This window comes from Ctenopharyngodon idella, chromosome 6 (assembly GCF_019924925.1).
Source record: "Ctenopharyngodon idella isolate HZGC_01 chromosome 6, HZGC01, whole genome shotgun sequence".
Taxonomy (NCBI): Eukaryota; Metazoa; Chordata; class Actinopteri; order Cypriniformes; family Xenocyprididae; genus Ctenopharyngodon; species Ctenopharyngodon idella.
This window is the reverse complement of record NC_067225.1, coordinates 3,170,001-3,197,791: the sequence shown is the minus strand read 5'-3', so window position 1 is coordinate 3,197,791 and position 27,791 is coordinate 3,170,001. Positions and strand designations below refer to the sequence as shown.

The window sequence follows — 27,791 nt, the reverse complement described above, 5'->3', positions numbered from 1 at the left end:
CATGCGATGTGATGCGCAGCTAAGATGGCAGCGGCCTCATTTGCGCTTCAAAAATACTATTCAGAAATCTACGGGTGATGTCATGGACACTACGTCCATATTTTTTTTTACAGTCTCTGAAATTACCATGTAGATGTCTTCAGGCCAGGACTATCCATGGGTTTCATGTGACGTCACTGTGTTTTCGCCGCCATTTTTGTGTCCGGTCACAGCAGCTACAGCTACCAGAGGAAGATCAACGAAACGCTCTCAGAAAGTTCACAACAAGGTTACAATATGCCTGGGATATGTGGTGCTGTTAGCTGTTTTAACAGTCGTCAGAGAAACCCCAAACTACAATTTTATTCGATCCCAAAGGAGTTAGATCGGCGGAATTGTTGTCTTCAATCAGAAGGGACCACACCACTGGCAGCCAAACAGCAATGCACAACATTAATAATTACTGGGCCTGTCATTTTCATAACATTATAATGAGAACACTATTGTAATAAAACGTTGTGAATTCTCTGTGTTGTTGTTTCAGCGCGTTGTTGTGGAAAGAGCATGTCTACAGGAGTTAAACATTATGATTAGCACATAACTTAGTTCAAGCTTTACTTTCACGTGATTTTGTGCAGATAAAAGTCGTAATATTAAATTTCTGTAGCCTATAAATATCTGATTAATCTCATATAGGATGCATTTCGTTGAGGTTAATAACCTGCAGAGCTTTATTGTACTGATTCAGTATAATACTGATGATCATTTTCCTCTCAAACAGCAACACAAAACATTAATAACTATGATTGGGGCTATCATATACATAACATTATAATTGTATACACTATTGTAATAAAACGTTGTGAATTCTTTGGGCTTAGTTGCTGTGTTTCGGCGTGTTGTTACAGGAAGAACGTATCCACAACAGCTACATTACTCTGACTACGTTACTTAGTTCATCTGTGTGTGATTTTGTGCAAATAGTTGTAATATTATTTTTATTTTGTATAAATATCTTAATTATCTTAAATAGGATGTGTTCTGTTGAGTTAATTAACCTTCTAGCTTCAGTTTACGGGTGTTCATTCTCTTCAGCTTCAGCATGCGTACACAGCTCTAACAGCAATGATGATATTTTAAACAGTCATTAAAGAGGTTTACTATTACTGTAATATTAAAAATGTTTCATATTTTTTCAAAAACATTAATGCATTATTTTTAATAACTAGCACTTGTATTGTTCTCGTATTATTTTCATCAACATATGGTTTGATTAAAATCATTTCCTTATTTCCAATTATTTATTCCACCATGGCACATACATTTTGTTTCTTCATTGTCTAAATAATGTTGTCAAATGACTTGTTTGCATTTAGGTATTTTATGTTATTTTATTTATATTTTTGTTAGGCAATAGATTTTTTGGTAACACTTTCTCCGGTGTATGGCGATGGACTGTGTACAAGATATCCACCTTATTCTCGTGGGCACTACTGTAGAATGCTTTTAAGGGACACAAAACAGTTGAAGGTAATAAAATAAGGATCACAAACAATAACATGTTTTTTCCAAATATCGATATTTTTCCCAAATCGTCTCATTTAGATAACATCATTGCTGTTAGAGCTGCTCACGCTGAAGCTGAAGAGATGAACACCCATAAACTGAAGCGCTTTGCTAGAAGGTTAATTAACTCAACAGAACACATTCTATATAGGATAATTCAGATAGGAGGTGTTAGATGTTAGCTGCCTATGTAGATAACAAGGCAGCTCACTTGGAACTAATGTCTTCAAACTAGGCCTGGGGATATAACTCTCGATATAGTTTCACTTAAATGTGTTAAAATGTAAACAGACATGAAGTTCGGTTGCATGAACAACTCTCAAGCTCGCTCTGTCACAAACAGACGCGCGCTATGAGTGACAAGCAAACAAGTTGCTGTGGAGTTCAGTTGCGCAATCGGCAAGTGAAATGAGAACACAAACACATGAAAATAAGTGCTGTACCTGCCAGCGACGAGGAGACTGTGAATAAAAAAGGACATCAGCTTGTCAGTGTGGCAGTTTCCTTACGTCTAACAGTTACAGTTGATCTACTTCAAAGCTTGTGTCAGTATAAACAGCTGCACAGTGTTTTCAACCACACAGTACTTCATTTCTGTGTTACAAATATTCAAATTATCACAGAAATACTGAGATAAAAGTTCAAAATTGAGCAAATCAGCTTCTGAAAGAAACTTGGCGCTGAAAACGACGCATTTATCGATTACATTGTTTCACCACCAGGTGGCAACAAGTGAGTGATAAAAAAAATTTATTTGACATTGAATCTTTATTCAAGAGATTCTTTCAAACACACTGATTTATCCAGTAATGAAACAAGAGTATTTATGAGTGAGTCATTGAATCATACATCCAAACAGATTTTTTTAAAATAATTAATTCAAATAAATCTTTTTTTTTTTTTTTTTAAATAGACCGCAGCAACTTATATTTTGTCAGAACATCTAGTAATAAATTACATGTTATTTCATTTAGTTGTCATTCAGAATTAACGATACCGTTCAATATGAAACATTATATCGTGATAATTTTTTTTTAGCTGTATCGCCCAGCCCTGCTTTATCTAATGTACCTGACACACTTACCCTGAGTGCCCAATATCTCCATATGCAGGTGTGCCAGGCCGCTGGCAGCCGTCAGTGCCAGTTTGATCATGCCCTCAATGGTGACTGAATATCGGTTCAGATAGTCAAACAGGGATCCATTCTCATGATAGTCTGACACCAACCACAACTGAGTCCATGTGCCATTATCTGTGACAGAGAGAATTAAATATTATTTTACCTAGATGATAACACCATACATATTGCTTGTGTCTCATTTTCGAAGGCTGCGTCCTCCTGAGGTCGCATTCGAAGGTTGCATACGTCATTGAGGCTGTATCATTTCAGAAAAGTAAGTAGGACACTCCGAAAGCGACCTTCGAATGCGCCCTTCTTTCACAGGAATGAGGTTGAATTTTTGGCGTCGCTGTTAACAACCGCCATCTGCAGATGTACATACAAGCGAAGTTGTGTTCAAATGTAAGTAGTTTCAAGCTTGTTTTTGTTTTAAACTTTGTTCTTCTTAATATCCTCCTCCTTTGTCTCTGTAACAGATATCTGTTGTACATATGCCAGCTCCTCAAACATTAACCAAAATAAAATACATTTTCTTTTCAAATTACTTTACAAATTTATAAATAATTTTCATTAATTTGCTGAGAGCGCAACGACGCTGCCGTGAACGCGTTGGCATAGCAACGTGATACTGCGGTTTCCTTTCCTGCCTGTGTGTCCTATGAAGGACGTCTCGTTTAATTCTGGATAAGGACACTCCATATACCACATCCTTCACAGAATGCAGCCGTCGAAATTACATGAAATGAGACGCAGCTAGTATAACAAAATGCACTGCATATTCATTTGTTTACCTTTGTTGTCGGCGGCAATGAAGCCCAGAATGTTCTCGTGGCGGAGCATGATGGTCTGGTAGATTTCAGCTTCACGAAACCAGGAGCGTTCTTCACGAGAGGAGAAGATCTTCACAGCGACGTCTCCTCCTCTCCACTTCCCCCTCCACACCTCCCCAAAGCGCCCTTTACCGATGATCTCCTGCAGCACTATGGTACGCGCAACTGTCCTCTGGACAAACAGCGGCAGACCTGCAGCAGTGAGAGAGGGAGAGAAAGGCTTTATTAAACAACTGGAGGAGAAGATTATCAGTGAACTACATGTTAATCTGTTTGTTCTTTACACAAAGCATCACGATTTCAGAAGATTTGTGCTGGATCCGATATCCCATATTATATAGTAGGTGCTACATTTAGTTTGAAATTTACTTTGCAACCGTTAAAAAATTATGTTCTATATAGTACAAATGTGTGTAGTATGAATGAAATTCGAACATACTACATATGCCATGTTGTCGTTGTCATGTGACCTACAGTGTTAGTTGCGTCGCTTCACTACCATTCACAAATCCTTTCCCAAGGGAGACTAAAGTGTCCATTGAATGCACAATTCAGAATCTTCAGCAGGTCATCCAGGGACTTTTCGCCTACTGTTTTATGAGTAGTGTGAATTTGGACATACAACTTGGCTCACATACTGTTTTTCACCAACTATATAGTGTGGAAGTAGACATATTCGGACGCAGCGTTGGAATACGGTGCACAAGCAGGGTTGTTATTAATTAAATCTTAAAGTGAAACTATTAAAAATATTTTGGTTAATTGAAATAAAGCTGATAAAATATATTAAAAACATATAAAATCTAAAATAAAAAATAATATAAATAATTTTTTTTTTTTTCTTCTTTTTTTTTATAAATATTAGATGAAAACTTAAAATTAGAAATGCCTGCCTTGGCAACTAACTGACATTTTTAGAAGTTTTAGTTGAACTGGGAATAAAAACTAAAACTGAAATATAAATAAATTAAACCTAAAAAGAAATATTAAAAAAAATAATAAAGCACCGAACATAATTGGACTAAAATTAAAATGAAAACTGAAAATACAAATAATAGCTAATACAAAATATAAAAAAAAAACCTCAGTCATATAAAAATAACACTAAAATAACATTGTGCACAAGTCAGATGGACTACTGTTATGAGTTCCTGGTGTGATTTACTGTTATGACATTTTTGAGATCGACAAGCGAAATGACAACAGAAGGTTTTAATGACATTTTGTTGAGTTATGTGAATAGTGGCAAAAGAATAAAAATAGCAATGTTAAATACCAATGAATTGACTAAAGCGACATTTTTGAAAATAGGGCATTTCAATAACTGACTAACCTTTTCATTGCCATTAAAGTGAAATTACTGAACCTAAACATAGGAGCCTGGTCAAAAATGCTCATTTAAAAAAACATGTCAGACCGACTTAGAGGTTTTTGCATCTGAATTCTTCAAAAAATCTGTAATGTAGGATGCATGGTTTATTTTAAGCACTGACAATGAAAAGTTTTTCTTACGCATGTCACAACAGGGCTATTTTCAGTTTGCAAATTGAAATAAAGCTGAAATAAAATAACTAGAATAATAATAAAAAAACAAAACTAGAAAAATAAATGAAAATTAAAAATGTTGCCTTGGCAACTAACTGAAATAAGTTTAAATTGAAGCACTAAAGCCTGGTTTCACAGACAGGGCTTAGACTGAGCCAGAATTAGGCCTTCATTAGTTCATTTTGGACATTTAAGTAGTTTTTATAAACATGCCTTAGAAAAAACATTACTGGTGTGAATCTTGAGACAAAATAATGGCACTGACATATTTTAAGATATGTCAGTGCAAGTTGCTTTTATTTAAACATGCAGTTTATTCTGGGACTAGCTTAAGTCTTGCCTGTGAAACCAGGAGTTAAATAAAAAATAAATAAATAAAAACTAACTAACTAAAAAAAAAAAAATCTCAACTGAAATAAAAATGTTAATTGTTTTAATAGTAATAATAAAACTAAATGAAAAAGCACAAAAAATTGAACAAATTAAAACTGAAAATTTAATCTAAAATATAATGAAATCTAATTCAAAATATTAATTAAAACTATAATAGAATATTTTTTCTCCTGCGATACTAACCTGAACCAGAACCTGAGGTGGAGAGGTCGTAGATGAGATCCTGTAAGGTCTTGTCCTTGGCCAGGAACATGTGTTCAGTGCTGGGGTCCTCCACCTCCAGCCTCTGCCGGTGGCCGTAGGCGCGCTGGTGGTGCTGGAAGAGGAAGAGACCCAGCAGAACCAGCACACACAGCACAAAGACTGGACCCGCCACCACTGCAGTGAGCTCCACCGGCCCCCAGTCCTGGCCTGCGCCCGGTCCGTTTGTCACTGACAGAGGACATGATGCATTAATTTGATGACATCTGCAATTTGCTAGTTGCTTTTGGCATTGATTATAGCTGATGTAATGCATTGATGCTCACCGGTTGGTAGCCTGAGGTCAATGCTGTTGCAGTAATCAGAGTAGCAACAGTGTGTGTTCATCAGTCCCTCTGCGCTGAGGCAGTAGAATGGCTGGCCGGGTGGAACCAGCTTCTCTTTTTGAATGCAGAGCCGCACATGCTGCTCCTGTCCTTCAATGATAGAGGTGGAGGCCACACACGCCCCGTTGGTCTCGCACTTAAAACTATTCTTCTCACAGTGTGGTGCGGTGCAGTTACAGAACAGAGCTGCAGAGAGAATCAAACAAATATATTACATGAAATATTATATTATTTATGAACACTGCAGTGAATGGACCAGCAGATGTGTCTTTTCAACAGTAGGGGGTGACAGAGATCAGTAGAGTCATATACTGTGAATTAAGCAGCATCATGTCTGTTTATATATGGAGAATCACAAAAAAGGTTTAGACCCAACCCTACGCACACCTTGGCAATAGAATTTCCATTGGCTAGTAATTTTTTTAGTTTACTTGCCAGACTGATATACTATTTTATTTGCGTGTGTGTGCATATATATATATATATATATATATATATATATATATATATATATATATATATATATATATATATATATTATATATATATATATATATATATATATATATATATATATATACCCCTCACATTTCAGTAACTATTTACAGATTTACTGTCCTCTGAAAATAACTCAACAAACAGCCGTTGTCATCTAAATAGCTGGCAACAAAAGTGAGTACACCCCAAGTGGTTTTGTGCATTCATATTTATATTAAATATGTTTATAGACTAAATACCATAAAGCCATTTATTTATTTTCTTCTTTTCTTTTTTTTTACTTTTTACCATGTAGTGAGGTGCCATGTGTGGTTTTGCCTGCGGTGATCTAAATACTAAATATATCTAAGTACTTTTTAATTTAAATAAGAACAGAGTTCTAACTCAGTAATAATATTTAAATTTCACACTTTAAAACAAGGTTGTTAAAAGTTTTACAGATATTGTTTGTGTATTAAATTTACCTCATTTATCTCAAGCTACTCTACTGTCAGCTCAAGCTTTTGTCAAATCTGTCATGTTTTCAAGAAATGTATATAAATATACAATACTAATATATATATATAAATATACAATACTAATATATATATATATATATAAATAAAATAGAAAAGGAACCGGCCCCCTTTTAAAAATGTTTAGACACCCCTGATATATATATATATATATATATATATACATGTCTATGCTAAATTAATGCTTAGCCTCTAACACACACACAAGCAAGTAAAATCTAAGAATTTATTAGTCAATGGCTAATGATAGACATTATTTAGTCGCCCAGAGTGAAGATTTAGTTGCATATCCATGTGTTTTACTCACATTGTAGAGGGTTTAAACCAGAGGCAGACTAGAAGGAGACGACTGTTTATTATTATTTAACTTTTATATGTATTATTTGTCATTGTTTAAGCATGCAAATTTAACAAATAAAATGAATGATCAAGGCAAGACAGAAAGTTTCAAAGGGTGATCATGGTGGTATGGAAAACACTCCCAAACCAATCATTTCCTGATTGATAAAATAAAGTCCCACATTTGTTTCCTAGAATATCACATAGAACAAAATATACCCCCCACACACACAATTTTTCATGGATAAAGACCCAATCATCAGGTCTGTCCACTAAGAGCAGCCAGACAGAGATGATTCAATAAAACTGGAACCAGAACACATTTAAATAGAGGATGTAGACGGACCAAAGTGCCCCCAGACGTTACTCACCTGCAGTCCACACAGTCTCAACTCATCTGAACTGCCTTATGCAATGAGAGTTGAGCGATGGGCTGCAGGATTCTTCTAGAGATGTGCAAAACTGCCTTTTCCAATTCGTGAGATCTAAACTGAAGAACTAAAATGTGTAATAAAAACCTGGATGGAGCACAACACGCTGAAAAAGAACGCAGTTGGTCTAAAGATGCCTTTTCTACAATTTGGAACTTTAAACTTGATATTTCATCTTCAAAGTTCATGGCGCAAGAAGAAAAAGAAAACACCACCAAAGAAAAAAAATACAAAAAAAAAAAATACAAAAAAGACATTGTCTCCAGTATGAAGGGGTTAATTTACATATACAATTTCTCAGAGATGGTATTAATGTGCTACCGTTGCATGCTAAAATCCCTCTCCAAGAAGTTGTGTATCCAAATTGATCCCTTTTTAAGAACTGCTGCTAAAACAACGCTAAAGATACTCGGCTTGCTGACTTCACTGACCATCTTGACCCATCTTTGGATCTTTCCTACTGTACGTACACTGGATTTACATAATACATTTATTTTCAGCATCTATGTCCTCCACTGAGTCAATAATAAAATATATTTTTTAAAAATCATAAATGATTTACATATCGAAATCTAAAAAATAACGCAGCATGTTTTATTGTAAAAGTCAGAAGATCTGAATGGTTTTTGTTACAGGAAACCACAACTAACATTAGAGATTTCTGTGGAAAAAATTAAAAAGGCTCCACTAATTACCGGCAGTCCTGTAAGTCATGTAATAAGTTGTGTAAACGAGTTATGCAAGAGCTGCATGTCTTTGATGTGCAACATTCATTTGGCACTTGATTCACTCTCCGGTAAAGCTCCTACACAATGTCATTATTGAAATATTTTTCATGACATATGGATAATTATAAAGTGTGAAGTGATATTTGAAAAAAATGGCTGCGATTGTGTCCAAAATGTTCTCGGCACAGCTTGGTTTTCAAAGCACTGAATGCAGGCTGCGGCGTGTTGCATTCATGGCGTGACTGAACACAGCCCCAGCTCATGCCAACAGGACTCATTTCAAGCCAAAACACAAAGTGATTAAACAAATTAAGCCTTGATCAGTTCACATTAAGAGGATCTGGTTTTACAGTGTACTCTTGCAGTATTGTTCCAGGTTGTTTCTAAATGTTCCGCTTTCAGCAACAGATAAACACAGTGTGGAAGATTTCTACTTTATTAAATCAAAGTGTTTGTCAAAGTTTGCATGTATGTAGGTCGTGTCAGAAGGTTTAAATTTAGCATGTGGGCTTGGTTTTCCACTGAAGACTTTCATCATATCAGCGGATTTGCAGGTGTAGTGGCATATTGGTTGATAGACGGGATTTCCTGTTATTTAGACTCATTCATACAATGTGACGCAAAAAGAGGTGCCATCACCGTGGGAGCTTCCCCTTGGGCTATAAACAGAGGGAAACTACTGGTTTACAGTTGTTACGACATTTTCATTGTGGTTGATGTTGCAGTTGATTACAGTTTATGACACAGGTTTACAAGTAATGAATCTCAGGTCTGTTCTGATAAGAACAAAAGGAAAAAAAAAAAATAGCTAAATGCCACAAAAAATAAAAAATAAAAAAATGCAACCAACTCATAATCATGCATTTATGATAGCAAAATAATTAGGATTACCAACAGGGAGGAGAAAACAAATCCCATATCTTTTGTTGTTGAATTCACAGTCCAATCAAACTCTGCAGTATTTTGGTTCAATTTTTGCACAATTGAGAGCAAATTTTTGTATTTTCCCACTTATTATATGCAATTAATCATTTTGCATGTTGTCAAAATATGCCTATGCATTAATAAATAAATAAATAAATTATAAATTAAATTATTTAGATATGTCTGTGATTGGCTACAATGATCAACGCACGGGAGCATTTGAAAGCACACAGAAGTGTTTGAATTTGAAAGCGTTTTGAAAGCAGGCGTCTATCAGTGGACCAGACCACTGATAGACGCCTGCTTTCAAATGCTCCTGTGTGCATCTGTGTAAGCGCTCAATGAAGAGCGTTGTTGATGTCTATTTTTAGCATTGATCATTGTAGCCAGTGTTGGGTGTAACGCGTTACTGTAATTAAATTATTTATCCGCTGAAAAAGTAAAGTAAGGGATTACTGTTCATTTTTAGGTAATTTAATTACAGTTACTTATAATGTACTTGCGTTACATATAAATTAGTTCAACAGTTCTGCTTAAATCAATATTGAATTTAAAATCTAAATTTGTCATCTAAAGGTAAAAGTGAACACTGCCTCTTTAAAATCGTTAGCGTGAGTTCGCAACTTCGCACTAGTTGGCTGCGTAGTCGCTGTCTGAAGATGTCGGCAGAAGCGAGTGGATGTTTTGCAGAATGGAAATATTCCAATTACTTCACTTTTTTGACACAGGTAGGCAAGAACATTAGGGTAAAATGTAAGCTATGTCCTAGAGAGAAAAAACTGCGCGCGCTCTCTGAGAGACGGTCTTCAGTCAGTGCGCTCTCTCGCCCAAAGCGCACACACATAGCCGGCTCTCGCGACTGTCAAATTTTCGAGGTTTATTACACATAAACATTCAAATACACACACAGGTATGTCAAAATGCCCGTCTTGGCATATATTCGCGTTGGTTATGTGAATGTGAACAGCATGTGTAACATCATATTGTCTCCGTCCATTAGGTCTTAGTGACAGCAGCCTTTAAAACATGCTACTGTCTACTGTTGGCTGTCTGTATTATAAATGATAATCAAACAACAAAAGAAAAGCTTTTATAAGGATTAATCTATAGTAGTCAACATTTGAAGTGGATCAAAAAGGTTAATAAAAGTTGTCCTAAGAACTAAGTTGTCCTAAGAAGAAGGTTTTAGGACAACTTTGATGAAAGGTTTTGATCCACTTCAAATGTTGACTACTGTATATTTAATTTATACAGCTATGACTATGCAGAGTTATTTTATATTTGATTATTCAATTTCTGTGGTATTTTTACTTACTACTATTAGACCTACATGGAAAAAATATATAGCATTGTTTTATTTGTATTTTTATATATTTTTACTGTGGTATCGAGTATTGTGCACTTTTGGTGGTATCAGTACCGACTACTAGATTTTTGGTATAGTGACATCCCTATTTGTTACTAAAAAAAAAATTTAAGTATTATAAAGTAAACAAAAGTATTATAGTACATGTTTTAATAAAGTTAAAATGTTTTAAAAAGCTATAAAAGGCTAAACTATTCCATGTTTGACTAAATAATTAAGAGTTTCCTTTGTATTGTCTATCCGATCAAGGTTTATAGGGATTTCAAGAAGTTATTAGTAAGTTACTTATTGAGTAATTAAATTACTTTTCAGACAGAGTAATTAGAAAAGTATTTTAAATACAACATTGATGATGTAATTAGTAATTAATTACTTTTTTGAAGTAACTTACCCAACACTGACTGTAGCCAATCACAAACACATCTGATGTGCACGTGAACACAATTGCTAATCAGAGTGTTCACGAATCCGCTCAACAGTGCTCAAAGTGTCACATTTTTAAAATTTCAGTACCGACTTGGTATCGCGGTCTGTACTTTTGAGAACACTAGTGCTGTTTTAGGTCACAAAAGATGGCCAGTGTAAAATCTTTTAATGTTTCTATACACTCCAGACCAATTTGAAAGTAACAAAAAAAAAAAAAAAAAAAAACGCACACACCAAAAAACAAAGAAAACAAAAAGTAGCTCCAATTAGTAAATAAAAGTAATGGTAAATAAAAGTACAGTAAATATAATAGTAAAACGAGAACAATCTTACTGATAAAGTCTGACTTTGCGACGCCAAAACCTCAAACTGACATGAACTTGTTTGTACTTGCACATGTACAGGAGGTAAAGTTCTAATAAATTTCCAAACTAAAGTCCCTGACACCTTATCTGATTAGACCAAATGTTTATGGCAAAATCAGATAAACCTTTAAACAAAAAACCCTTTTTATTTTCTAGACAAGACGTCACTTGCTGAATTAAACATCAACAACAGTAAAGTCACGTGAAAACAATCTAGTATCTACTGCTGTTTGTAAGGTTTGTTATATGCCACATCTCATATTATTTAAGAAAAACAGTAGGCAGTATACAGTGTATATTGTGCAGTATGCTGTAAACAGCACACTAGTATTCCATTCCAAACATGTTTTCACTCACTGATAAACTGAAATCCATCACTTACTGGACCACACAAAAACAATAGAAAGGAAAAAAATAAATAAAAATAAATCACAATTAAATATTGTGTAATACTTCTTTGGAAACTTGGCTTTTTCACGAGGAATACCGAGAACATAAATTTGCAACATAGTTATGTCAAAATGCATTATTGTCCACACAGTCTACACTGAAAAATTTGACGCAGGTCCAATGACCAATAAGTCTTTTGTTGAAGGACCAATGCCAACAAGACATAGATACAACAAAACGCCCATAAACAGCATTTCTAGTAAATATGAGACACTATGACTCAGTTAACTCAGTGCTAGTAATTTAAAGTCATGTGGACAGGTCTTGTGACTTGATATGTGAACTTTTCTAACAGTATAATATAAAATATCATTGCTACAAAGAATGTAATTTAGATTTGAAACAATATGAGTAAATGATGAAAAAAACTTTACCCCAACATTTGTTTGATTAATTATAGTTAATCTTGCACAGGATATCTGAAATGATCTGCGATGGATAAAATATTTGGTCCTCATATTCATCTTGAAATTTGCTTGAAAATTGCATAATATGCTATATTGCTAAATATGATGCAATACCAATTGGCAATATGGAAAACATCAACAGGACTTTACGGGTTGAGAACAGGAAACCATTCAAATCCGGATTGGAATATTAGCCAGTGTAATTTCTAGCCGTTCTTTAATCATGCGGCCCTAGGGGGGATAATTAGGAACTTTAGAGGTAGAGAAATTGGTTTAGTCTGATTCTTGTGCACAGTATCATTCTCCAGAAGGGAAATACACACAGGTTTGTTTGAGTTTTTTTTGTATATCCTGACTTGCAGACCCATGCAAAGCTTTTAATAGCTTAAAGCTATTACCATTATGATTTTATTACCCTAGAATGAGCCATTTCTATCTACATACACCGCGGATCCCCCCTCCATGTCAAGTTGTCATTTTGCGCCGGCATGTTTCTACAGTAGCCCTAAACGGACAAACACTCTACAGAGCGCGTTTCATCACTATGTTGTTCTTTTAAATCGTTCGTGTTTTTAGAGGCAGCTTGCATCTTAACTACACTGAATACGCACAAAGAAGTAGTAGTAGTAGTAGTAGTAGTTGTCTGATTTATTAGAAGCAGAGACTATTCTTTGCTAGAAGTAAGAAGAAACCTCATTGCTTGACTGGCTAACGTACTCTCCGCTGTCTCAGATGACGACATCTTTGACTTGTCGGTCACCGTAGCTTCTCTATTTTGCTTCGAAAGGGAGGGGTGAGCTGCCGTTGGTTGCAGTTCGCAAACGTCACCGCTAGATGCCGCTAAAATTTACACACTGCACCTCTAAGGTCTTTATTTTCTATTCAAATGACAATTAAATAATTTGGCATTTCCGTGCATTGCGACTCGCGAGCATGAAACGCAGAGAGACTCGCACATCAGACATGCAGGAAACAGAAGGTATTTCCACTCGCATTCATGTAAAATTATTTGATCATATTGATTAAAATGGGGTTCCTTGCATTGTCCACTAACAACCAACAGTAAAGAAAGAGAAGTCACGCTGCACTGTAAGCCGGGTTTCTAAACTATACTAGACACAAATATCATATGCTGTCATATAACTGTTTTAGTGTGGCATAAATCTAAAGTTCATACTTTAGCTATAACATTTCTCAATGTGCTCCTTTCAGCTTTTGGTATTCTTGCCAACCATTAAAAAGGTATGACTAAGACAAGTGTGGAGTCCAAATCCCCATTCACATTATCAGTGATTTGATGCTACATGCCGCATGTTGTCAACCTAGCTCTGGTTGACAATTTATTAGTTTTCTAATAAAATGCTGCTAAATAAATTAACTGAAAGGACAAATATTGTCAATAAATTGCACCAGTGCATAATGCATCATATCAAAAGACATCATTTTAAATTTCAACATATTTAAGCTTTAGAATATCATGGTCAAACTGTGAACTCATTGCAATTCAATGCCGGCAATGCTGCCCAGGCCATGAAGCAGTGACACAGGCCTAAACATACTCATCCACCACATTTTACTGTTGAGATTGTGGCACAGCAAATCAGTGTTTGATTAACCAAGAAGTGTTGCCTCATCTATCCAAAGAACATTGTTCTCAAGTGCTGTGAAACATCGAGGTACAAGCAAATGGGTGTGCAGTAATGTTACTTTTCTAGGAGAAAAGTGTTTTTCTCTGCAGTAACCACCCTAAGAATCACTCTAGCTAAGCGTTTTTGAAAGGGATAGTTCACCCAAAAATGAAAATTCTGTCATCATTTACTCACCCTCAAGTTGTTCCAAACCTGTATGAATTTCTTTGTTCTGTTGAACACAAAGGAAGATATTTTGAAGAATGTGGGAAACTGAACAGTTCTGGGGCACCACTGACTTCCATAGTATTTTTTTCCTACTATGGAAGTCAATGGTGCCCCAAAGCGGCCTGGTTACAAACTTTCTTCAAAATATCTTCCTTTGTGTTCAACAGAACAAAGAAATTTATAAAGGTTTGGAACAACTTGAGGATGAGTAAATGATGAAAGAAATTTCATTTTTGGGTGAACTATCCCTTTAAGGTAGACTTAGAAAATCATGCCCAGTTCCACCAAAGAAAAGGCAGTTCTGGATCAGTGAAATTGTCTCTGCTCTGGCATCTTTCAACCTGCTTATCTACAAGCAGGACCTGCTAATGCCAGTGGCTGGGAGGTCAGATAATGTATATAGGCCTGGTTTCATTGACAGGGCTTAGGCTAAGCCAGGATTAGGCCTTAGTTCAATTAGGTGCTTTTCTAAATGTACACTAGAAAAAAACATTACTGGTGTGTATCTTGAGACAAAACAATGGCACTGACATATTTTAAGATCTGTCAGTGCAAGCTTATTTCAGTTATAACAGCTCGAACATGCATTTTAGTATAGGACTAGCTTAAGCCTCGTCTGTGAAACCGGGGGATAATGTCAGATAACGTCTAGGCTTGCTACGGTAGTCAGTGTTACCGGTGTTCAGTCGTAACACCGGTTTCATCACTTGCCCACCGCGGCACCAAGGTTAATTTTTTTTCCCACTTTATCGCGTTAAAAATATTTGCATTTAATGCAATTAACGTAGTATCCGTTTTCTGCGTTATATGATCAAGCTCTTATTCATGCTAATGCTTTTAAACCATTCAAGCGCGACAAGGCAAAAGAGAACGCGCTGCGTGTGAATGTCCTGCCTATATGACATGCTCACACACACACACACACACACACACACACACACACACACACACACACACACACAAAGCGCGCGCGCCAGTATCGAGTTCTCTTCTGCTCTTAACGAACAATACACAAATTATGCCAAAATGTCTGTTTTGTCGAGAGTTTTTCAGTAAGAGTAACCCACCATTCAAGCAATTGCCGTTAATTTGAAAGTGAAAGTTGGCCTTTCCGTAACAAAGCATCGAAAGCTCAGCCGAACAGCTGATCATAGCTGTACAGGGCGGGTTTTTATTTTTCATGTCAAAAACATTCCTCGTCACGGAGAGCGCAGTTCATGGTTGCATAGCAATGACAGACGCCATGGGAGCGCAAGCGCTTTGGAAACAAGGAGAAAGCGACGTGGCCGCGCTTTCCACACGTTTTTAGATGAGATATGTGAACTGCCCCATAAGCGGTTTAAAAAAAAAAAAAAAAAAAAAGGAGGTAGAGGCCCCGCCCCCCGGTGACACTGGAATTGCCGGTGTTGTCACATGTCGATTAACCGGTGGGAAAATTTTCTCACTGTCACATCCCTAATGACGTCTGAAGTTTTCAGGAAAACAACTCAGTTGGGTTATAGTGACGCAAAGCAAAACTAATGATTTGTTCTCATTAAAATCAAAAAAAGTTGTCTACACTGGACGTGTCCGACACAACACAATGTGAAACGCATTCATTTGATGGACATCCTTTGCTTATTTTTATCCTCTTGCAAAACAACTCTGGCCACTTTATTTTCTCTGTCCAGCTGAAATAAAAATTGTGTCATTTCCCAAATATCATACGTGAATTAGGGCTCCACGATTATGACAAAAATCATAATTGTCGATTATTCCCTTGAAATTATAATTGCGATTATTAATTACGATTATCACCATTTACATTGAATGTTTTGAATAGCTTTATGCCATTGTTTCAAGCGACTGAATGCCATATTCAGACCTGCCAACCTTGGGAAAAAAAAATGGGGGTCATATATATTTTCGAATTTTTGAGAACACAAGACACACAAAATTCAAAAATTTGACTTACACTGCTGGGTTATATACAGTGAAAGTCAAAAATTTCAATACACCTGCTCAAAACCTTTTTTTTTTTCATGATTAATATTGAATTGCATAATGTGTTCTTATACAAACTGACAACCACAAGTGAATTGCATTCAATTATTTAAACGAAAATAATTTTTTTGTTTGCAATTTCAAGTAGTCTATTTACATTAGGGATGTGTGCTACAAGTAACCTAACCTGATTTTGTAATGACTAGTCAACTAGTCTAAAAATAAGAAACCCTTAGAAAATAGTCCAACAGAAGAAAAGGGTTTATATTTGTGAAGTGCTGTCTTTGAATTTGATCATTGCACATTATAAACAAGACAAGCATTAGCTAAATAAACATTAGAAAATACAAACATATTTACAGAAAAAAGTTGACAGTGAAGAGACAGGACCAATAAGAGCAAAACGAATCAATTATTCAAGAATATCAAGTATAAGCTGAGTCCGGCATATAACGAGGGCTTTTGTTAATGGTAAAGCGCCCATCATTTAACGAATTTTAAAAACAGAGATGGATAATACAAAATGAGATGGATAACACAAGCAAGAACCAATTTTAAACCTAGCGCGTCAATTTTCATTTTACAATGATATATGAGAATGAGAATATTTTTGGTGCGCCAAAAAAAAAAAAAAATAACGACTTATATAGTGATGGCCAATTTCAAAACACTGCTTCAGGAAGCTTCGGAGCGTTATGAAACAGTGTTTCGAATCAGCAGTTCGGAGCGCCAAAGTCACATGATTTCAGCAGTTTGGCGGTTTGACACGCGATCCGAGTCATGATTCGATACGCTGATTCATAATGCTCCGAAGCTTCAGGAAGCAGTGTTTTGAAATCGGCCTTTACTATAATAAGTTATTATAATAATTATTTTTTGGCACACCAAAAATATTCTCGTCGCTTTATAATATTAATATTGAACCACTGTACTCACATGAACTGATTTAAATATCTTTTTAGTACATTAATGGATCTTGAGAGAGGAAATGTCATTGCTGGCTATGGAGGCCTCACTGAGCCATCGGATTTCAATAAAAATATCTTAATTTGTGTTCCGAAGATTAACAATGGTCTTAGGGGTGTGGAACGGCATGAGGGTGAGTAATAAATGAGATTATTTTCATTTTTGGGTGAACTAAACCTTTAACACAATAACGCAACACATGTAGGCTATGTTTCTCAACACTGAGAATGAATAGATAAACGCCTGTTTCTCCAGACTCGCGCTTATAAGTCATCCACAAACCACAGCACTTTCATAATCACTAAGCCATATAGCGATTTCAATTTTATTTAGACTTATTGTTCAGCATTAATTGAGCATTTTACTTAAGGAGTTAGAAGTACCGTGACTAATGTACTGTCCTCGCTTGAGAAATCAGTCAGACAGCGGGAGTGGAAGGGAGATCGAGCGATCTGCAGTCTCTTTTTAATGATAGGCCTCACGCATTTGTCAATCATCCCCGGTTGCTATTTGGGGAATAAACACAGCACTATGATTGGTCAAACTCTTCTTCTTTTGCTGTTGCTTGATTTGAGAACTGCGTGCGCAGAGAGGAGTCACCAGGTTTTTGCGTAGTTTAGAGTGACAAATCGTACCAGCGTACTTTGATGTCAAAATGCGTACATGTTGGCAGGTCTGCATATTGTTATTTCAAAATAAACAAGCTGAAAACACTCTTCCTGAAAAACTTTTATTGCTTTTCTATAGCATTAAGCCTCAAATGTCAAATATACATTGGTTTGGTTTCTTCTTTAAATAAAAAAAGTGAAAATATGCATGGTATTATAATGTTATACTAAAACTAAAATTAAAACAATGGAAAAAAAAAAACTTGTAGTGTAGAAAAAAAGAAAAAAAAACATCTTAAGCACACAGAATAATGTAAGTGGACTTTTTTTTTTGTAATTGCACCTTTGAACGATTACATAATTGTGGCATCTGTAATTGTAATCACGATTACAAATTCGATTAATTGTGCAGCCCTAATGTGAATTACAGGTGCTGGTCATATAATTAGAATATCATGAAAAAGTTCATTTTTTTATTGTAAATTATTTTTAAAAATGAAACTTTCATATATTCTAGATTCCCTACATGTAAAGTAAAACATTTCAAAAGTTTTTTTTTTAAATTTTGATGATTAGAGCGTACAGCTCATGAAAGTCCAAAATCCAGTATCTCAAAATATTAGAATATTTCCTAAGATCAATCAAAAAATGGATTTGCTAAACAGAAAAGTTCAAGTTCTTTAAAGTATGTTCATTTGTGCACTCAATACTTGGTCGGCAGCACATATTACAGCAAATGACTTGCTCCTAGCACAAATTACTGCATCAGTGAAGTGTGGCCTGGAAGTGATCAGCCTGTGGCACTGCTGAGGCACTATTGAGCCTTCAGATCATCTGTATATTGTTGGATCGACTGTTTCTCATCTTTCTCTTGAAAATATCCCATAGATTCAGGTCAGGCATGTTGGCTGGCCAATAAAGCACAGTAATATCATGGTCAGCAAACCACTTGGAAGTGGTTTTTGCACTGTGGGCAGGTGCTAAAGTCCTGCTGGAAAAGGAAATCAGCATCTCCATAAAGCTTGTCAGCAGATGGAAGCATAAAGTGCTCCAAAATCTCCTGGAAGATGGCTGCATTGACTTTGCACTTGATAAAACACAATGGACCAACACCAACAGACATCACGGCCCCCCCAAATCATTACTGACTTCAGAAACTTCACACTAGACTTCAAGCAGCTTGGATTCTGTGCCTCTCCAGTCTTCCTTCAGACTCAGGGACCATGATTTCAACATGAAATGCAAAATTTACTTTTATCTGAAAAGAGGACTTTCGACCACTGTTCACTGTCCAGTTCTTTTTCTCCTTAGCCCAGGTAAGATGCTTCTGACATTGTTTCTGTTTCAGAAGTGGCTTGGTAGTCCTTTTCCTGAAGATGTCTGAGTGTGGTGACTCTTGATGCGCTGACTCCGGCTTCATTCTACTCATTGTGAAGCTCTCCCAAGTGTTTGAATCGGCTTTACTTGACAGTATTCTCAAGCTTGCGGTCATCCCTGTTGCTTGTGCACCTTTGCCTACCCAATTTCTTCCTTCCAGTCAACTTTGCATTTAATATGCTTTGATATTTCACTCTGTAAACAGCCACCCCATTCAGTAATGACCTTCTGTGACTTATTCTCTTTGTGGAGGGTGTCAATGATTGTCTCCTGGACCATTGCCAATTCAGCAGTCTTCCCCATTAGTGTGGTTTCAAAGAACAAGAGATACCCGGAATTTATACTGTAGGGATGGTGATTTAATGAAACTCAAATGTAAATATTCTAATATTTTGAGATACTGGATTTTGGACTTTCATTAGCTGTACGCTCTAATCAACACATTTTTAAAAAAAAAAACTTTTGAAATGTTTTACTTTACATGTAGGGAATCTAGAATATATGAAAGTTTCATTTTTTAAAATAAATTACAATAAAAAAATGAACTTTTTCATGATATTCTAATTATATGACCAGCACCTTTATTACTAGTCTGAGATCTGAAAGGGGACTTTGGCACTGCTGCACTATCAATGATGACGAATTTGTTATTTATAACGTAAGACTGAAACTCAATGAATTTCAGATGCAACCACATCTTCCTGTTTCTGCCAATCACAGTTTCGAAATGACTAATACGCACTTATTTCGCAAACGTCTGTCGTAAATTATACGCCTCAGTCGCAATCCACAACACTCCATTGAGGAGAAAGCTAAAATGTCTCCACTGTGAAGAGTGCACAAACTGGTAAACTTCTGTGTAAAATACAACTATGACTGAAATAATCATTAACAGCATGTATCTGATTAACTGAAGGTACACTGGAAAACCTCACTACTTCAACATTTTACAAAGACATTTGGTAATATTACAGTAATATGGTGTCATTTATCAAAACCATATACATTTTTAAAAAAAATTATATATGTATGTCTTTATTACACACATGGAGGACCCAATATTAATGCTCAACATGTGTCATGTGCAAGTAAAAATTGAGTAAATAAAACTTGTTTATTGCCAATTGGCCAGTAATTTTTTTTAGGAACTACAACATAACATGCAGATTAAATCGCAATGTAAGACCCTCACTGATGTAAGTGGCATTAGCGATTCAAAACAAGTCAAACAAACCATCACCTACTAATGAAAACATAAGTGACTGTCTCGAGTGTAATCTAACAACAGATCCTCAGAAGTTTAGCTAACACATCAAAATGGTTTCTTCAAGAACTCAATGTGGTGACAGGATTTTCATCACATCAAGCCATCAAAACTAGGGATGGGCATTTTTGTCAATTTTTCATTTTGAGTACTGACAGGTCTCAAAAACGAGTACTGCGTGTGATAAAATAATAAAATATTTGAATAAATAATTAAATAACACTGCTAGATTATCAATAATGCATCAATGTTTTCAAAAAAGAAACATCTAAAAGTAATAGCAGCATGAGGTGAAGCTGAGGAGTGAATGAACACTAAACTGAAGCCCATTCTATATGACACATCTTACAGACCTTATGTAGCCCTGCCCCTTTTCAGAGCTGCGCTCATTGTGTTCTGTCTTCTGGTTTGTATTATCACAGCATGAAAGTAAGATCTTACATATTTATGAATGTACCAATCGTTTTAAAAACTTCCCGGTTTACTGACATTTGTTATGACATCCGCTTCAAACATTACAATGCTCAAGACAACTTTCGTTAACTCTACAATAAGTAAATCCACTTCACCAGCTAATTACTCTTTGACAGCGATGCCACAGAGCTACCGCAAAAACAGAAGTTCAAACACAAAAGATGTTTCTCTGGCGCATAAGGTCTATATGAGATTATAGATATACAACATAAACTTAACATTACAACTAGGACTGTCACTAATGATTATTTTGATAATCTAGTAATCTGTCGACTATTTTGATGATTAATCGAGTAATCGGATTACATCTTTCATTTGAAAGGATAGTTCACCCAAAAATGAAAATTCTGTCATTAATTAGTCACCCTCATGTCGTTCCAAACCCATAAGACTTTCGTTAATCTTCAGAACACAAATGAAGATCTTTTTGATTTTTTCCCCTCCATAGACAGCTACACAACTGACACTTTGACATTTCAAAAAATTAATAAAGAGATTGTAAAACTAATCCATATGAATTGAGCGGTTTAGTCCAAATTTTCTGAAGAGACACGAACGCTTTATATGATGAACAAAATTTAGGCTTTTATTCACATGTAAACATTCATCAACTCACGGTCAGTTGTGGTAAACAGAAGCTCAAGCATGTTTGTTTGACATGCGAGAACCAATGAGGTTCATTCTCATGTTACACAGCACATTTGAGCTTCCGCAAGAGGTTTGTTCTCACAAGTAAAGCAGGTTCCGCTGAGCTTCTGTTTATGTGTGCCGATTAATGTTTATATGTGATTAAAGCCTAAATTCAATCTGTACATCATATAAAGTGAACGAGTTTCTTCCGAAAATTTGGACTAAACCACTCAATTCATATGGATTAGTTTTACAATCTCTTTATGAACATTTTGAAGCATCAAAAGTGTCAGTTGCATAGCCGTCAATGGAGGAACAGCTCTCAGATTTCATTAAAAAGATCTTCATTTGTGTTCCGAAGATAAACAAAAGTCTTGCGGGTTTGGAATTCAAGCAGAATAATCTCTCGCACGCTTCAGACGTGTGTTCAGATAAGCTTTCCGCTTCTCTCATTAAATATGATACGCAATCTCTGTTTGCCCTGTTATAAATTAAGATTAAAAAGCATTAGCTGCTGTCTGGGATTACTAATGATATCCATGTTGCTGCAAAACTGGGTGAGCAACAACAGGGCTTATTAAAGTCAGAGGGAAACATCGCAGAACACAGAGAACATAAACTGCAGGTGCAAAAAATAGCATGCGTTATGCATTTCTTAGAGAAACTGAAATACAAACCAACCAAATATTACAGTTTTTCTCAGTTGCTTTGGCACATTTCTCGAATCATCCTTAAAATTTGCAAAACAGTATGTTCATTTCTCGAAGCAAAACAAACAGCACAACATATTGGATTACCTGCAAAAGCCTGTAACCTGCTTAAAATCCTTAGTTCATCTCTCAAAAGCAAGTATTTATGTCAATGAACATATCAGTGCCATCAGAATGACAAGTCCTTGTGTCATTGTTCTCAAACAAGATAGTCAAAATGCTTAGCCATGTTGTCAATATAACAGTAATGAATATTTCAGATGTAAACTATGGCTACAGTTTTTATGACAGTATTTGAAACTGCACAAGACTGCACTTTGTCTGTATGGCATATATCAATTTTAACAGTACAAATGGACACATTACTGTATATGGGAGATTGATTGCAAAAGACTGGACAGGATTCACAGTTTTGTATTTACTGTTGGTCTGTCAACAAATTACTGTAAAATGTCCTTGTGATAAATGAAAAAGACAAGACTATATACATACACTGTATATATGTATTCATGTGTATGTGTGTGATATAGTATGTATCTGTATAAAGTTCATTTAGCCTACTATACTGTAAGCAAGTGTAATGACACTGTAAGTGTAAAAATGCTACTGTAATATTAAGATTATAGCATGCATACCATATTAGAGTGCAGTGCACATTGCTGAAATACATACCTGTTATGTCTATGAAATACTTGAATGATTAAGGAAAAGGTTTTTCTCCAAACATTCAGCTGCACCTTTAGACCCGCATAAGCCATTGTAAGGTCATGATTGAGAACACTGTTTACAATAGTGGTCCTTATTTCACCAGAAACGTGCCTATGCCCCCTTTGCTTTATCTACCTCTTCCTCTGTTTTGCCTGTCTACCCTTCTACCACACAACCTTACTCCTCTTCTTCTTTCCAGCTGTTGACCCTTTTTGTTTCCATGATGTTCTTCCATTATCAGAAATTGTAACTCTTGTGTTGTACTCTGTCTATATATGCTTTCCAGTTGAAGATTCATGACATGCATCTTTGAGCTGTTTTAGAGAACTGGTTGGGTCATTGGTTGATCTAATGCTTTACATTCCCCTGAATACATTAGTGAAATTCAGGATTCACCTGCAAAATTCATCAATTCAGGACACATTTACAAAAGTCTAATAACTAGGTCAACCATTTTGCATTTAAAGGGTTAGTTCACCCAAAAATGAAAATAATGTCATTTATTACTCACCCTCATGGCGTTCCACACCCGTAAGACCTTCGTTAATCTTCAGAACACAAATTAAGATATTTTTGTTGAAATCCAATGGCTCAGTGAGGCCTCCATAGCCAGCAATGACATTTCCTCTCTCAAGATCCATTAATGTACTAAAAACATATTTAAATCAGTTCATGTGAGTACAGTGGCTCAATATTAATATTATAAAGCGACGAGAATATTTTTGGTGTGCCAAAAAAAAAAAAAAAAAAAAAAAAAAACTTATATACTAATGGCCGATTTCAAAACACTGCATCAGGAAGCTTCGGAGCGTTATGAATCAGTGTATCGAATCATGATTCGGAACGCGTGTCAAACCGCCAAACTGCTGAAATCACGTGACTTTGGCGCTCCAAACCGCTGATTCGACACGCTGATTCATAATGCTCTGAAGCTTCCTGACGCAGTGTTTTGAAATCGGCCATCACTATTTAAGTCGTTATTTTGTTTTTTGTTGGCGCACCAAAAATATTCTTGTCGCTTTATAATATTAATATTGAACCACTGTACTCACATGAACTTATTTAAATATGTTTTTAGTACATTAATGGATCTTGAGAGAGGAAATGTCATTGCTGGCTATGGAGGCCTCACTGAGCCATCGAATTTAATCAAAAATATCTTAATTTGTGTTCCGAAGATTAACAAAGGTCTTACAGGTGTGGAACGCCATGAGGGTGAGTAATAAATGACATTATTTTCATTTTTGGGTGAACTAACCCTTTAATGACTTGTGCGATGAACTAATGACTAGATGTTTAGAGGGGTAAGACTATTCAACAGAGAACCATATAATACTTTTTGAGCAACATGATATTAGCAATTGATAATGTAGGAAATAGCAGACAGTTGTACATAATCAATTGCCTGAATGTACTAAAGCATTTGCAGTTTGTTCAAAAGAATGAGAAACTGCTTTTATGATGTGCACAAGTGACTAGATGATGTGGTGGTTGAACAAGTAGTTTTGAGAATTTCAGTTCTGATCTGAGAAATGTGCCAAAGCGACTGAGAAAAACTGTAATATAAGGCAAAATATTGAATATCAACAAAAGGCTGAAAAATATCAAGATATTATCTCTATCACACAAGCCCAGTGCTACTTTTTGTCCCAGTACAGAATCTAAACACTGTTGCCATACACAAGCATTATCATCATATATTTTAAAGCATTTAAAACGATTATACATATCTACATTTAAAGGAGGGGTGTAATGCTATTTCATGCATTCTGACTTATTTACACTGTTAAAGAGTTGCATTCTCATGCTAAACATGGCAAAAATTTTAAAAACATGAGTTGGACGTATGACGGAGTATTTCTGTGCCAAATACACTACTTCCGGTTTCAGAGAGTTTTTTTTAGAGTATGGCCTGTATGACGTCAAAAGAGAGTGGAATTCCTTGTATAGGCACTTCTCCCTGATAAGCGTGCACACACACATCACCCAGAGCAAGAGCAATGGAAGCAAATACAGAAGCCGAGAGATTTTTCAACAATGGCTGTGTCCCAATTCAGGGGCTGCACCCTTTGAAGGCTGCATACATCATCGAGGCAGTCTCATTTAAGAAAAATAAACTAAAGACTTTTCGGAGATTGAAGGATGCGTTGTTACTCTAGATGTACTCAAGATTAACATGAGATTGGCAGAAACTGTGTGTGATACTCCCCTTTAAAGTATACATGCTCTGCAAAGATTATTGCTACTAAAGATCATTAGAGAACACAATGAACCTATCCTTCACTCAAACAGGCATATTGATCAACAGATCAACAGAAAGATAGATGCACTTTATTGAACCTTTAGGGGAAACTCAAAGCTCTTAAAACTAGTGTGCATGGCCAAGCCTGTAAGCCTTTAATATGAAGAAAACATTATGTGCCTTTTTACAGCGGGTTAAGGAGAAACCTTAACAGCAATAAAGAAAGCCCCTCGGCTATGAGTTACCTGATATCAAACCAAACAGGGACAAAGACTAACTGTATTTCTATATGACGTGGAGAGAAAGAGTCAGACAGACATTTTCAAGAGAATTGGGGTCACTGTTCGGTCATATCCTTATTTTGTGCCCTCTTACAATGAGCTGAGATTTAACCCACTCATCACGTCGCAGTCCCCTGAATGAGTATCACTGGCTCCATAACCCAACCATTATCATAACTGTGCTCAGAGGTTATTGTTACTTAAAACCATATCATTATTCAAAGGAAAGCTGCAGACCTATACTTCAAGCTGCAGACCACACACCTTCTTTCTGTCCTGACATTAACATGTCATTTCATACTTGATTTTACACTGTAGTTATAGTGAACAGACCCTGGAAGCTTCTCTCTACTACTTGGCCAACATAAGCAACATGTAAAAAAAAAGGTATACAGTCTATTCCTGCCCTGATACTTCCTAAATACAACACATAAATGTAATATTAATAACAAAACTTACAATAAACATTTGAAAGAACTTAGTTACACCTGTGCTAATGTGGGACAAATGTGCAACAGGTCAGTCAAGGCGTATCTGTATACATATAGACTTTTCTAACTGTTAAAAATCTTATTCAGACACAAATAAACAAGTTTAAAATAATCCACTTGTTTACTGTAAACTGATACTGTGTTCATGTTAATTATAAAGCCTCTCATAAATACTTCCTCGACGCAAAGAGACTAAACAAATAACACCAAAATGAATACACAAACATGGGTGGAAAGGTATAAAGCAAACGTGCAATAGAACAGTGAGAGCGGTTTTTAAACAGAATTAGGCTAAACCCATCTGAATGTGTCAAATATGGCGATTCAGTGTGTATGAAGTCTTTTAACTTTGTGTCGTTCAACAATCATATTCAGACTCATATCAACTTAAATACATGGATCTGAAATCATTTTATCAAACGAGTTTTTTTTGTTTTTTTCTGAAGGTTTTATCTGAATTTACAGCCACGTATTAAACTAAATTAGCCGGTTAGCATGCTAGCCCTTCACCTTTATGAGTTTCCAACATAAACACTGTGATCCTGCTGGATTATTGTTATTTAAACTACTCACATACATAAAATATAACTTAAAGCACATCATATATTCATGTTACTGACAGAGAAAGAGAGAAGATCAGTGAAAAATCAGAGAGTTTATGGGGCCAGTCGTTAAATCCCAGCGCCATGTTGTTGTTATATTAAACGCCAAACGTTCAGCGACTGAAACACAATTAAACTAACCAAAATGACACACACCTGTAAACAAAACAGTGCTGAAATAAACAAACACTTCATACTCACAATCACACGCTCCGTTCAATCCCGATAAAACGATCAAGAGTCGGAGTATTTGCCGTGGGTCCATCCTCACAGGACTCCCATCGCACTGAGAATGCGCGTGAGTATTGCTGCCGCTCGGGCGTCAATGACTGGACGAGAGCGCGCGCACAAGTCAGCGCCACAAAACACGGGCAATACCTGGACAGAGAGAGAGACAGACAGACAGACAGACAGACAGACAGACAGACCGACCGACAGACAGACAGACAGACAGACAGACAGATAGATAGATAGATAGATAGATAGATAGATAGATAGATAGATAGATAGATAGATAGATAGGCAGTGTTGCCAACTGCTTTCAATTAAAAGTAGCTAAAACTGGTAGCTAAATGTCACTAGATGACATCATAATGGCAAATTCATTGATCTATATAAATATGAATATAGATCAGTGGGCAAAATAAGAATCTAAATAAGGTTTGTCCAAGAAGTTGCTTGAAAAGAGTCTCAAAAGGGGCTGGGAAGTCACTAAATCTAGTGACAAAATCGCTAAATTGGCAATACTGCACACAGACAGGCAGACAGACAGATAGATAGATAGATAGATAGATAGATAGATAGACAGACAGACAGATAGATAGATAGATAGATAGATAGATAGATAGATAGATAGATAGATAGATAGATAGATAGATAGATAGACAGGCAGACAGATAGATAGATAGACAGACAGACAGACAGACAGACAGATAGATAGATAGATAGACAGACGGATAGATAGATAGATAGATAGATAGACAGACAGACAGACAGACAGATAGATAGATAGATAGATAGATAGATAGATAGATAGATAGATAGATAGATAGATAGATAGATAGATAGACAGGCAGACAGATAGACAGACAGACAGACAGACAGACAGACAGACAGATAGATAGATAGAT

General features: G+C 35.9%; 1 protein-coding gene across 2 annotated transcripts in view; it reads right to left on the bottom strand.

Moving 5' to 3' along the window:
* Window positions 1-27,061, bottom strand: part of acvr1bb (activin A receptor type 1Bb) — a 35,461-nt gene extending 8,400 nt beyond the window's left edge. Inside the window, exons 1-5 of one of the 2 annotated variants that reach the window (XM_051896456.1) lie at window positions 26,863-27,061; window positions 5,961-6,206; window positions 5,617-5,865; window positions 3,457-3,687; window positions 2,630-2,797 (exon numbers count right to left, since the gene is read on the bottom strand). In XM_051896456.1, the coding sequence (XP_051752416.1) occupies window positions 2,630-2,797; window positions 3,457-3,687; window positions 5,617-5,865; window positions 5,961-6,206; window positions 26,863-26,926 (958 nt within the window). In that variant the 5' untranslated portion in view covers window positions 26,927-27,061. The remainder of the gene's footprint in view (window positions 1-2,629; window positions 2,798-3,456; window positions 3,688-5,616; window positions 5,866-5,960; window positions 6,207-26,862) is intronic. The other variant, XM_051896457.1, reaches the window with a different exon arrangement.
* Between the last annotated feature and the right edge of the window lie 730 nt (window positions 27,062-27,791).